At 36.0% G+C, this 11,598-nt stretch overlaps 1 protein-coding gene across 1 annotated transcript; it reads left to right on the top strand.

Annotated features, from left to right (window-relative positions):
- The first annotated feature begins 4,509 nt into the window (after nucleotides 1-4,509).
- LOC125503899 (E3 ubiquitin-protein ligase SINAT2-like) lies at nucleotides 4,510-8,836 on the top strand. Its single transcript, XM_048665032.1, has 5 exons — nucleotides 4,510-4,641; nucleotides 5,866-5,981; nucleotides 6,664-6,833; nucleotides 6,902-7,224; nucleotides 8,320-8,836. Exons 2-5 carry the CDS (start codon nucleotides 5,919-5,921, stop codon nucleotides 8,673-8,675), a joined length of 912 nt encoding a protein of 303 aa, XP_048520989.1. The 5' UTR covers nucleotides 4,510-4,641; nucleotides 5,866-5,918; the 3' UTR covers nucleotides 8,676-8,836.
- The last annotated feature ends 2,762 nt before the right edge of the window (nucleotides 8,837-11,598 follow it).

Below are 11,598 nucleotides of genomic sequence, written 5' to 3'. Positions count from 1 at the left end.
AGATGTAATTTCCGGCGTACTTCAAACCAACTGTTGCATTGATGAACATGTTTCAACTGAACAAAAAAAATTATAACTTCCAAGTTCTTATAGATTTTCAGTAAAACTTTCCTGAAGTTTTGGGACCCTCTTTGCTTAGAACACGGCAAAAATTCAAAGCATTTGAAGCACCTACTGATTTTTGACTGATTTTTAATCTTTCTCTGGCGCTTATTAAAGAGTGTCAGCTGGGCACGCATCCAAAAAAAACTTACAAGTTCCGCATTTTTGTAGACCTAAGACCAAAATTATGGAAGATTTTATGAGAGCTGATGGGTTTGTGTGCAAAAGTTCAAGGAATTTGGAGAATCCAGTTATATTTCAATGTTTTCAAAGCTTTTAACCCGTTAACAAAACTGTCTCAGTTATGTTTTCAATAAAAAAATTATAGCTTTCCAAGTATTTTAGATGTAAATTTGAAATTGCAGGACCGTTTAAAGAAGCATTTCGTTAATGCGGGAGAAAACGTTAAAGGGTTTGGTGAGCCCATATAGATACTACCGTTTTTTAAACCTTTCTGTTACACTTATTAAAATGTTGGGCCGAAAAATGTAAAACTTCCAAATTTGTATAAATATACAATTCAACTTTCTGGAAGTTTTAGAGCAGTCTTCAGTTGAAATGTGTTCAAAAATGCAGATTTTCTAAATCTCTCATCCGCTTATAAAAGGGTCAAAAGTAGGCATGCGTCCACAAAAAAAACACAACTTTTCCCCTATCTATTGATACAAAGCTCGAACTTTCAGCCACTTAATGGGAACATTTTCTGGGTGATTGTGCACAAAATTAACGAATTCGTAAAGTGTGTTAATATTCTAGCGTTTTTCAAACTTACTGTTGCATTTACAAAAGCCTCAATTGTGAAAGTTTGCAGATAAAAATTCATAAGTTCCAAGTTCTTCTAGGTATAAAGTTTAATTTTAAGAACCTTTTAGAAAAATTGTCAGTTAGTGATTGCAGAAAATGTCAGACGAATTAGGGCGCATAGGAATTTTTGGCAATTTTTGCAATTTTCCGTTGCAACGCTTATGAAAATGCCTCAGTAAGGCAGGCCTCCATACAAAAAATTGAAAACTTTCAAACTCACGTAGATATGAAGTTCAAACTACGTTCCATTTCCCTTGCAAGAATAAAGGCATTAAAAGCACTGTAAACCCCCCAAATATGTGAATGTTTTGACCGTTTTAAGGGTGTTAAGAGAAGGCTGTTTTTAACCGACTTATATCGGGTTTCTCATAGTTACGCGCTTTATAATCGCATATCGACCAGCTCTTGCACCGATAACTAAACTTTGACGTCAAAAAGCACTAAGCAAATAATTCAACAATTTAAGGTATCAGATTTAGACTCAGTAAAGAAAACCTACTGCATAAAGTGAGTGCCTTTGCGGCAAATTAACCAGCTAACCCTAAACCGTTCTTGAGACCCCCCTGAATATTAAATCGTATGCAGACCAGTGCGACTGGGATCCAATTCGAGCAGCTCTTGTTTTGCGTTTTCCCGTAATCCTAAATAATTTAATTCGCCCCAGGTATTTTTACGCCGTTTAATCTACTCATTCTCGGATTTATTTTCCTCATTCGTCCCGGAAAATTGAACTTTAACTTGTTTAGGTACACGTGAAACTTACATCCGGGATTTCGCTCATGAAAACATAATCGTTTTGTCGCAGCCTGTTCCATTTACTCCTCTAATTCATACCGGTACAACGAACTGGAAAAACTGCACGCTCCGGAACTTGAACCATAAACGTGGAGAATTATGAAAATTGTTTTTCCTTTGAATTTCAATGTTCTGTTCAATTTACTTGCAAACATCTAAAAGAGCTACATGTTCTCAAACTGGATGAACTGGAAAAAGCGAATATAGTCGGAAATTGGAATAAAAACAGTGCCATTAGCGGGAGAAAAATGAAAAACCTTCTCGACAAGGATCAGGTGCATCTAAATGTCTCGGCAACAAGCAACATATCATTTTAGCGTAAGTGTTTCTTAAATTTAGCACATCAGAGCTCCATGTAGTTGATAAAGGCGCGAATAAAAATTGAGCAGGCAACGGGCATAAATAACCGTTCTCATTTTCTCCAACTTTTACAAAAAATCGTAATAAACGATCGCAATTTTTTACGCCTCAACTGAATCTCTTCGACCTAATAGTGGTTGAATAATAAATACTTATGCAGAGCAGGAAATCCGGAATGTATTCCAGCAGGGAAATATATCTAAGGCAAAGTAGTTTTAGTCAAACAGGAGCGTCGTAATTTAGCCGGTTTAGAAAGAACGCGACATAAATCCCAGTAATTTTTAGATTGCGTCCCTTCTACTGGAAAAGCTTTTTACCCATAGTTTTACCCATAGTAACATGCGAAAAGCTCTGGGGTTGAAGGTAGAAGGTAGTTTAATTTTAAATGGGCATTTTCGTTCGTTTGAACCCAGTCCAAGTGTAAAACAGCTCGTCGGCAGCTCGATATTCAAGAGTTTTTCTAACTCCCTGCTCCATTTAAAAAAAGTTTCAATTGTGAAACCTTCCCGACCAAAACTCATAAGAAATGAGGTAGAATTTTTAGAATTTGCTAGGAAAATCCTTAGTTAGTGCGTGTAAAAAAATAAAAATAATTATAGAATTCAGAAATTGTTAACCGTTTTCGAAAGTTTCTGTTACACTTATGCCCATACAAAAATTTATAACTTTCAAGCCCCTTGCGATATGAAGTTTCGACTTTGAGATGTTTTACGCAACACAATGGTTGGTTTGTGCACAAAAACTGAGCCATATTAGAGAGCTTGTTGATTTTAAATATGTAATTTTTCAAACTCTCTGTCTTGGCTGGTAAAGTACGTCTATTGTCAGGCGTGCCTAAAAAAATTCATAACTTCCCAAAAGTTCGCGATATAAAGATAAAATTTTGGATAGTTTTATAGAAGCCCTTGCTTGGCTCGTGTGTGGAACATCAAAGAATTCAGAGGGTTGGTAAACTCTGCTTTTCCGAACGTTTATTGGAGCGCCTCAATGAGGCAGGCTTTCCGATTAAAATTCATAAATCTCAAATTGTGTACATACCAAAAAATACGTTGTTTAGTGCATTTAAAGAAAGTGAAAAACATTATGGAGTTTCTACTGTTTTTGAACTTTCTATTACCCTAATAAAAGTGCCTCAATTGGGAAAACGGCGTTCCAAAAAAATCATATCTTTCGAACACTCACCGATATGAAGCTCAAATTTTCAGTGATATTATCAAAACCCTTCCGTGGTTTGCTTGCAAAATATTAAAGAATTCAGAGCACTGACTAATTTTATATTTTGCCAAAGTCCCTGCTGCGGTTATACAAGTATCTCACCAGGGCAAGCTTTCCGAGAGAAATCCATATCTTCCAAATTCTTGGAAATTTAAAGTTGAAATTTTAGGCACTTTTACCGCAACGTCTTGTAAATGTATATAGAAAAAGTCAACAGGATAAAAAGGCACAATGATTTTCTACCTTATTCTAAACCCTCGGTTTTGCTTATCAGTGACTAAACCGGACGGGCCTTTAAAAAAACCATCACTTTCAACCTCCTGCTCAATAGAGCTCAAAGTTTGCATTATTTCAGAAAAAATCGTTTTCTTATTTGTGTGCAAACAGTTGGAAAATTGAAAGAGTTCATGAATTTTCTACGATTTTCCAAATTCTGTGATAAGCTTATAAACGTGTCTCACTTGGGCAAGGTTCACAATAAAAACGTATTACTTCTAAAATCATAAAAATACACACTATAAATTTTGAACGCTTTTGAACAAGTTCTTTGTAAGTACATAAATTCTCTACAGTTTTTCATATTGTCGATTAGGCTCACAAAAATGTTTCAATTTCGTAGAACTCTATAGAAAAATGAACCACTTTCAAACTCCAACAAATTTTGCCGGGTTTTCTAGAAGTCTTGCACACCAAAAGTGAGAAGATTTAAAACTCCTGTTGATTTTCTACCGGTTTGAGCCATACAAAAATTGATAACCTCCGAACTGAAGCAGATCTAAAGTTGAGCGATTGATGGAAATTAGAAAAAGCTTTAGTGGGATTGTGGATAAAGATTGAAATAGATTAAACCTTCTGGTGATTTTTTGAGATTTCCTAAAAACAATGTAATTGTTGTGAAATGGACTCAATTGGACAGGAGTCCTGAAAAAAATGCACAACTTTTACTACTTTTAGAGAAGCGTTGGTTGGATGGTTTACAAAAATTCTACTGATTCCAGGGTTCAGTTAATATCTTATAAGTTTTCGAACAGTTCTGTTGAAAACTCAAGCAATTAGGCAGACATCCAGAAAAACAAATGGAAAAAATCAGCAAATGATTAATTTTTCAGACTCAGTTGCGTGGTTTTATTGCAATTAACTAGTCGCATACAGCTACAAATACCAACTAAATGCTATTCAAACCTTCAGGAGGTCTGCTACCTGGCAAAAACCGAGATTCTTTCACTCCACCAAGAAAAACGATGTTGATATTAATCCTTGACCGGAACTTTGCAATGTATTTCAGTGTTTAGTGTCTACAGTTCTTCGTGTGTGATTTTATTTACTATTTGTAGTGACAAGTCACCGATTGGGACGCTAATATTAGTAAGTTTGATCAAGAACAATTTTCAATTATTTAGCAAAAACTCAATCACCAAAAACCGATTGCAATAAATGCTTAGACATCACAGATGTGTTTGTGGTGGATGAATGAACAACATCAATATAAAATGAGGGTTTCGAGCACAAGTTTTATTGTTGCTTGAAATCAATTTCATTATGCGGTTCAATTTTCATGTGCAATTATCAATTTGTCAATAATTCAGCTTCAATTGGGCATGTTTTCGCCATACTGCACTATTTCCAACCCGATTGGGTAAATTTGAATTAAAAACGCATTTCAACAACACAAAACAAAGTCCTGTGCCGGTTTTGATGAAAAAAATATCACTTAAAGCCGCTTATCCCCGACAACACAGTTTTTATCATTTAATTTTACCGAAAAAATTCATCGGATTTTCCTTCGGTGCGCTTTGTACTTGTCGCGTATCGGGCCGACGAATCATCCCCGCAGGATTAATTCTACTTTATTGTTTTAACAGAATTAATTCCGGAAAATACAATATGAATCGGCTCAAACAATGCTCGATGACGCTACGTTGGGTTTTATTAACGCTTCAGCTCTGTTTTTTAGTAATTAGGTTCCCCATCTGGGCCCAAGAGATTCGTATTATTTTAGCGACTTCTATTAACATAAAGGCTAATGTTTAAGATTTTAAATTTCATTAGCCCATGCAAAGCTCCTTAGGCAGGCTGAGTTGGGAATTTGAGGAACCGCTTGGAGAAATTTGCGTGCAATGCAAAGTTTGTCAAGCAAAAACCTTCTGGAGGGTGGGCTGGAAAACTCCGATCAGCCGAGCTGAAGCTATGGGTGAAACCGCCCTTCCCAATGGCTTCTTCAGCCCATGGCGCATATTTAGCTAAATTCCTTGACTGGCGCCGACATATCGTGACATACCGGGCCAAAATATGACCAATTTTGAATATTCAAACGTAGCTGAGAACTTGGGGCATTCGACCGAACCCGATCTTAAACAGTTCGACAATAATTTGAGGTTTGGTCGGCTCGGAAATTGGTCTTCGGCCGTTTAACATCGGTGACAATATCATTGGAAATGTGGGAAATATGCGACCAGGCGGCATACTAATTCTGCCGCAAATTGATGGCAGGTTTATAGGCGATTTAATTGCCGCTTACCCTCTTTATTGCCGCAATTTATTCCCTTTTACTGGTCGAAATTATTCAGTTTCACTGGGTTTCGGTTTCAGGACGTGTTGCGACCAACGTGAAAGACGAACATTTTTCGGCCCCCAAACCAATCATGAATCTGGATAGAAGAACGTACGAAATATACGTTAATCGGAATTTGGATATTGTACAAAAGGTAAGACTTTGGCCGGTTGAGCGCCATTTTTGGAAACTCATAAGCTTTCCGCATTTTTAAACTGTGTTAAAATCTACTGTGTTAAAATCTACAAATGCGACGTTCTAAAGGCTTTTGCAAGCGAAAGTTCTACTTTTATGAGTCGGGAAAGAAGCCAGCAAACGAGTTTCYCCGCTGGAAATTTCACCTGTCCACCCAGGAAGGTTTACTGGAAAAAACGAGTTTCTCCCARAAACATAMCCAATAATMATAGCCAATTTTTACAWTRAAAATATTATATAACTTTTCAACAGATTGTATTTACATTATAATTTTGTTTCGTCTTAACTGATTTTGATTTCTGCAATTTAAAGCAAGTTTTCAAGCTTTTCACTCTCGACAATCGATCGGAAATTATAAAGAATTTGGCAAAACAGATAAATAAATCATGAATAAATTCACAACAAGCAAAAGTGGTTCAGAAAACATTTCCGCGGGGAGGAAATAAAAGCGTGAAATATTGAAGAAAATAACGAGGAACAAAGGCATGCACAGAAGGATCTGAGAGAGCAACAAAGACCAAACCGTAAATCAATTGCTGAAAAGACAATCAATGGCCCCTTACTCCCAACCGGTTTTTCTTTGCATATTTTTCTTCGAAAACTACAAAAACTGAGCTTATTTACCAGTTGATTCCTTCCAGATGATAACTCCAATAACGAAAAAAGAATACGAACTAGAACAACAAATTGCAAAAGAATACGACTGTCCAGTCTGTTTCCAGCCGACTCAACCGCCCATAATGATGTGCTCCAACAGCCACATTATCTGCCTGAATTGCTGGAAACAGTGCATCAAATGTCCCACTTGCAGGTAAATCAATTGTAATCAAATGTCCAACCGTTTGGACGGTATGAGGGCAAAAACTGGACTGTTTCCAGGACACCGAAGACTTTCACTAGAGCGTTCGCTCTTGAGCGGCTGCATCCGCTGATCAGTTTTCCCTGCAGCTTCGAGGGTTGCTCCTATACAGCGACTGCCTCCCATACGGGGATTCATGAGCATTTTTGCCCCTATTTTCCTGTAAGGTGTCCGCTGGGGGATGCATATGAATGCCAATGGGAAGGTAACATGAAGACCTTGCAGAATCATCTAAAGGAGTGTCATCCAGACAACGTTTTCTTCACATCACATGTGGTTTTCCGATCACGACTGTTTAAACGCTCTCACATTAAATCGTACAATATCATTTTTGTGGTAAATGGTAAGTATGAGATTTAGGGCTGGAATTATATGGCGTGTTTGAATGTCGGTGAAGATATTGTGAATGTTGGGACAGGAATTTATCTATCATCAACGCATTGTTTTAAATGTGAAAATTAATTTTCTATAGCCGTAATTTATGTAGAATTTTCTTAACTAGCTGAATTATTCACAACCACTTTCCACCAGTTTTTTTCTAAAGTTACGGCTTAAAATATACAATCTACTTTTTTGTTACCAGCGGACTGTCTGCCGGTAAAAATGAAATTAAACCTAATAAAAGCGGGTAATTTCCTGTACATTTTAGACCGTTTTTCAGATTAAGCAATTTTTGTGCTTCTGTTGCTGTTTTCACCAGAACAATTGTCAAAAAAATGCCTGAATTTCCCATAGACTCAACTGCAAATTTAATAATCTAGTAGGTTTTCGATAAAATAAGTTAACAACTTTTTAAAACCAATTTTAACAGTCTTTTACGTTTTAAGTTTTCCTGCTCGTTCAGACTTAATTCATTTATTGTTTAGAAGGTTTTTTGCTTAGAAAATGTTGTGAAAACGCCGCTAGACTTAATTGTCTTAAGAGATTTTGAACATTTTTGGCCTCTTGTGTTTTTCGCTCCTTCAACCGTTTTTGAGTTTACAAGTTTACTTCGCTCACCCAAAATGCAAAATTAAACATCTCCTTTTGCCGGTAAGTTGCTACTAAATGCCTTAAATACATCTTCACAATTTTGACATTCTGGCTTTATGCTGCTTCTTCAAGCGTTCATTATTTTTGTGTATTTTCCACCGCTATTCGAACTTTTTACTCCAAAGCCGGTCGAAGAGCCAAAAAAAGAGACTAAAGGGAATCCAAACAGCAGACAAATTTAAATTGCGAGAAAGAAACCGTTARAGACTTGTTGGGAACGAAGCTTCAAAATTCKTTGATAAGGAAAGATAAAAAGATCTTATAAATAGGTAGAAATTTAGAGGATGCAGAACCGCATCTAGAGATGCCTGAAATTGCWCTTTTGTGCTATAAAGAACATTAGCTTSAAGTTTGCGTTTTTGTATCTTCTTTCTGAGTCAATCCACTCATCTTGACCTATTTCCAGGTCGGATATTTAAACTGGATTGGGGCTACGATCTACTCAAATCGCCTAAAGTAAGATTTCGCATGGTGGCAATTGGCAATGGAAACCCAATCGTAATGTACAATTTCACGTTGGTTGTTGCTCACAGTTTTCCCATTGATGTTTGGAGCAAATCGTTCAAATTGTACACTTCGCATGTGAAGCAATCGAGCAACAATTACTCGGTTATGAATCGGCGTGAGGATGAGCAAGTTCAGTACAATTTCGACGAGTTTTTTGGCCGTCTAGTGCCCTTTTGCGACAATAACGATTTGCTGTACTCAGTGAACATTGAAGTCAGCCATATTAGCATGTCTCATAGAAACTTCCGAATTTAGAATGTGGATTTTCACGACTTGTTGTTTGATGCTCAGACACGCGATTTCCAATAATTGCTGATTTCTAGTTTTCAGGTCCATGTGGATATTCGTTTATCCAACACGTTTGTACATAGCTTTCTTATACAGTCAAGTAAATAAAAAAACCTCCAAAATGCTAAGTGGTTGTTTCATTTATGCACTTCGGAAAATTTGATTGTCCAGAGCAGCAGAGAAAATTTAAATCCCGTCTAAAAACTCACTGAAATTGGTWTAAATATCTATTTAGCTCATAACATAACGCGCGATGACTCAAAAAAATCTTCTGCTCATTCCATTCGATAATCCCCAGAAACATCATTGTTCATAAGCAAAAATTGCCACAAAAGATGAGAAATTTGAACAAAAAATCGCTTTTTCTCAATCATCTAACCCAGTAATTWCCGATGATAGTTYGAGCGTTAGCATTAACATCAACAGTCCAAGAGGGTATGAAGTTGATTAAAAAGTTCCGYCACGGCTTAAATCCCACTTTGAAGTTAAACCCGTTAAACTGGAAAAGTTATTACATCGTTTGCATAGAGGTGCTTTAGGTAGGTGCAAGCTGATAAAGGGATGTTTTTATTAGGTAAAGTTTGGAGTAGTTCCAAGCGCGTAGTTAAAAAAGCCGTTTTAGAGAAAATTTGGTATTCAAATCGATGCACAACATCACCTTAAGTTCTAGGAATGCAGTTGGTATTTTGAAAAAATCTAAAGATAAACTGCTCAACAAGTAAACGTTATTAAACGTTACACATAAGTTACACTGCAAGGAAGAAATTAGAAAAGTTTGTCTGGGAAATATTCAAGCATCCTTTCTACAGTTCAGACCTGTCACCTAGTGATTTAAAATTTTCATCCATTTGTCCCCTGGAAAAATTTGCGATCTGCAAAATAATTTGCAAAAATTAAATCTCTAATTTTTAAGTTGTTCGATAATGTTGTAATATAAACAACTTAATAAAAGTGTTAACGTAAAAATCAGTCTGTATACGACAATCATTTACTCAATAGAAATGAACAACAATAGAGAATAACAACATAGAAAGACACTTTTAATTACTTTTCGCACTGATTAATCTTTTCTGGAACCTCTTTTAATTGACCCGCATAATTTTCAATTTAATATTTTCCCCTGGAACGAGAAATTTTTGGAAAATTGGCTTTCTTACTTTTGATATCACATTTTGAAAGATCAGGCCGCGAAACGTTTAAAACAGTGAATGAAAGGGGAAAATATGGACAGGTTTCGAAACTGTGCCATCTTCAAGTTGACGCTAATGGATTTAGAGCAGCATTTTTGTGTTTTTTTTCTCGAGAACGGTGCCTTCAATCAAAAAAACGTGTTCTCAATAAAATGTCCAAAATATGTAAGTGAGTGTAGTTAAAAGCTAAAATGAAGAAAGTTTAAATGACTTTTCAGTTTGAATTACCGAATAAACGGCAAAAATTTATCTTAAAAAATGTGTATTATTTCCTAAAGTGAACACTGTTGAAATCTTGAGTACGTGCCTGACGAGAGGCGATCATTATCTATTAGAATTGTTGTATCAGGTTTTTTCTTAAAACGACTATTAAGCAAGCTGCCAAAGATTTTTGGCGTTTTTTCCTAATTTGCTCCAAAAAAGTGCTCCACATGAAAAAAATGTTCTTTAAAAAATATTCTTCTTGCCAAATTGTATTTGACAGCATTGGTTTCAATTTTTTCAACTTTTAGATTTCGAGTAAATGGCGAAAATGTTGCGTCAAAAATCCAGCAATATTTCCAAAAATAATCGCTATTGAAGTGTTCTGTACGCCACTGATTAGAGGGGGTCATTCTCTAAAAGAAATGCTGTAGTCGGGATTTTTCTAAAATAATTATTAGGCGTCCTACGGAGGATTTTTTGGTTTTGAGCCGAATTTCTGGAAAATTTGTAAAAAAGAAGTTTCGTTTTGAAAAAGACGGTGCTGCCAATCATAAAATGTATTTTCCATAAAATGTCCGGATTAGCCAAGTGAGTCTAACGGCAATCGTTTCACTGTTGCTCACTTTTTGCGTTTTGGAGCTAAAGACAAAAATTAGGCTCCAAAAAGTGATGGTGGAAGTTTGAGTAAGCCACTGAATAGACAAAGGGAGCTACAAGCGATGTTTCTGGTTTTTGAGACAGATTTTTGAGGATTTTCGCGTTTATCCAAAAAATTTATTCTTGATAAAACATCCGCCAAATCAAAGTGAATCTAACTGGAATTGCATGGGTTTCCTGTTCTGTGTGTTTTTGGTTTTTGAATAAATAGAGAAAATGTTCCAAAATTGAAATGATGGCATAATTCTGAATACGCCACGGCAAAGAGACGCTCAAACTCCATAAAACCAGTGGAATTGACATTTTCTCTAAGGTTCCTAGTAATCAAGCCCCTAGAGATTTTTTCCTTTTGTCCCAGATTTTTGGAAAATTTGACTCATTTTTGATCAAATAAACCCTTTGACGGGCTGGGCTTTGATAGTGCCAAGACAGTCACTCAAGCTGGAAAATATGGGCCGCCATACAAATAAGAACAACAAATGACTAAAAATGTATTTACATAGTCACACAGGCATAAAGCAGTTAATTAAGTAATTAGTTCCATATTGGAAGCGTATGAGTAAATCAAACAGCCGCTCATCAAATTCAGTCAAACATATGTAAATTACTTCGTTTAGTGACTTTAAATGTGAAATTAATCAAGCCTATTTGTTGGCTATAAGCGAGTGGGGATTTTCCCAATATTTACACAAGCTTCATTACAGGAGTGTAATGAACATAAACATGAAGCAACACAATTATTTGGATTTAGTAAAATTAGTGCGCTTTCTTTAATTTTACGTTTTTTTGTGGATTGTTCTTTTGTTAAAATTGTGGAATTATTCCATTGAATTTTATGG

This window comes from Dendroctonus ponderosae, unplaced genomic scaffold, assembly GCF_020466585.1.
Source record: "Dendroctonus ponderosae isolate FM_Combo_2020 unplaced genomic scaffold, Dpon_F_20191213v2 Dpon_F_20191213_3, whole genome shotgun sequence".
Taxonomy (NCBI): Eukaryota; Metazoa; Arthropoda; class Insecta; order Coleoptera; family Curculionidae; genus Dendroctonus; species Dendroctonus ponderosae.
Note: the sequence above shows the minus strand (reverse complement) of the source record. Positions and strands in the feature narration are given on the sequence as shown.

Bases quoted from the DNA above. Each gene is read 5' to 3' on its own strand.
- LOC125503899 (XM_048665032.1), top strand. From the start codon at position 5,919: ATGAATCTGGATAGAAGAACGTACGAAATATACGTTAATCGGAATTTG. The intron at 5,982-6,663 runs GTAAGACTTTGG...GATTCCTTCCAG, and splicing joins ATTTGGATATTGTACAAAAG to ATGATAACTCCAATAACGAA. The intron at 7,225-8,319 runs GTAAGTATGAGA...ACCTATTTCCAG, and splicing joins TATCATTTTTGTGGTAAATG to GTCGGATATTTAAACTGGAT.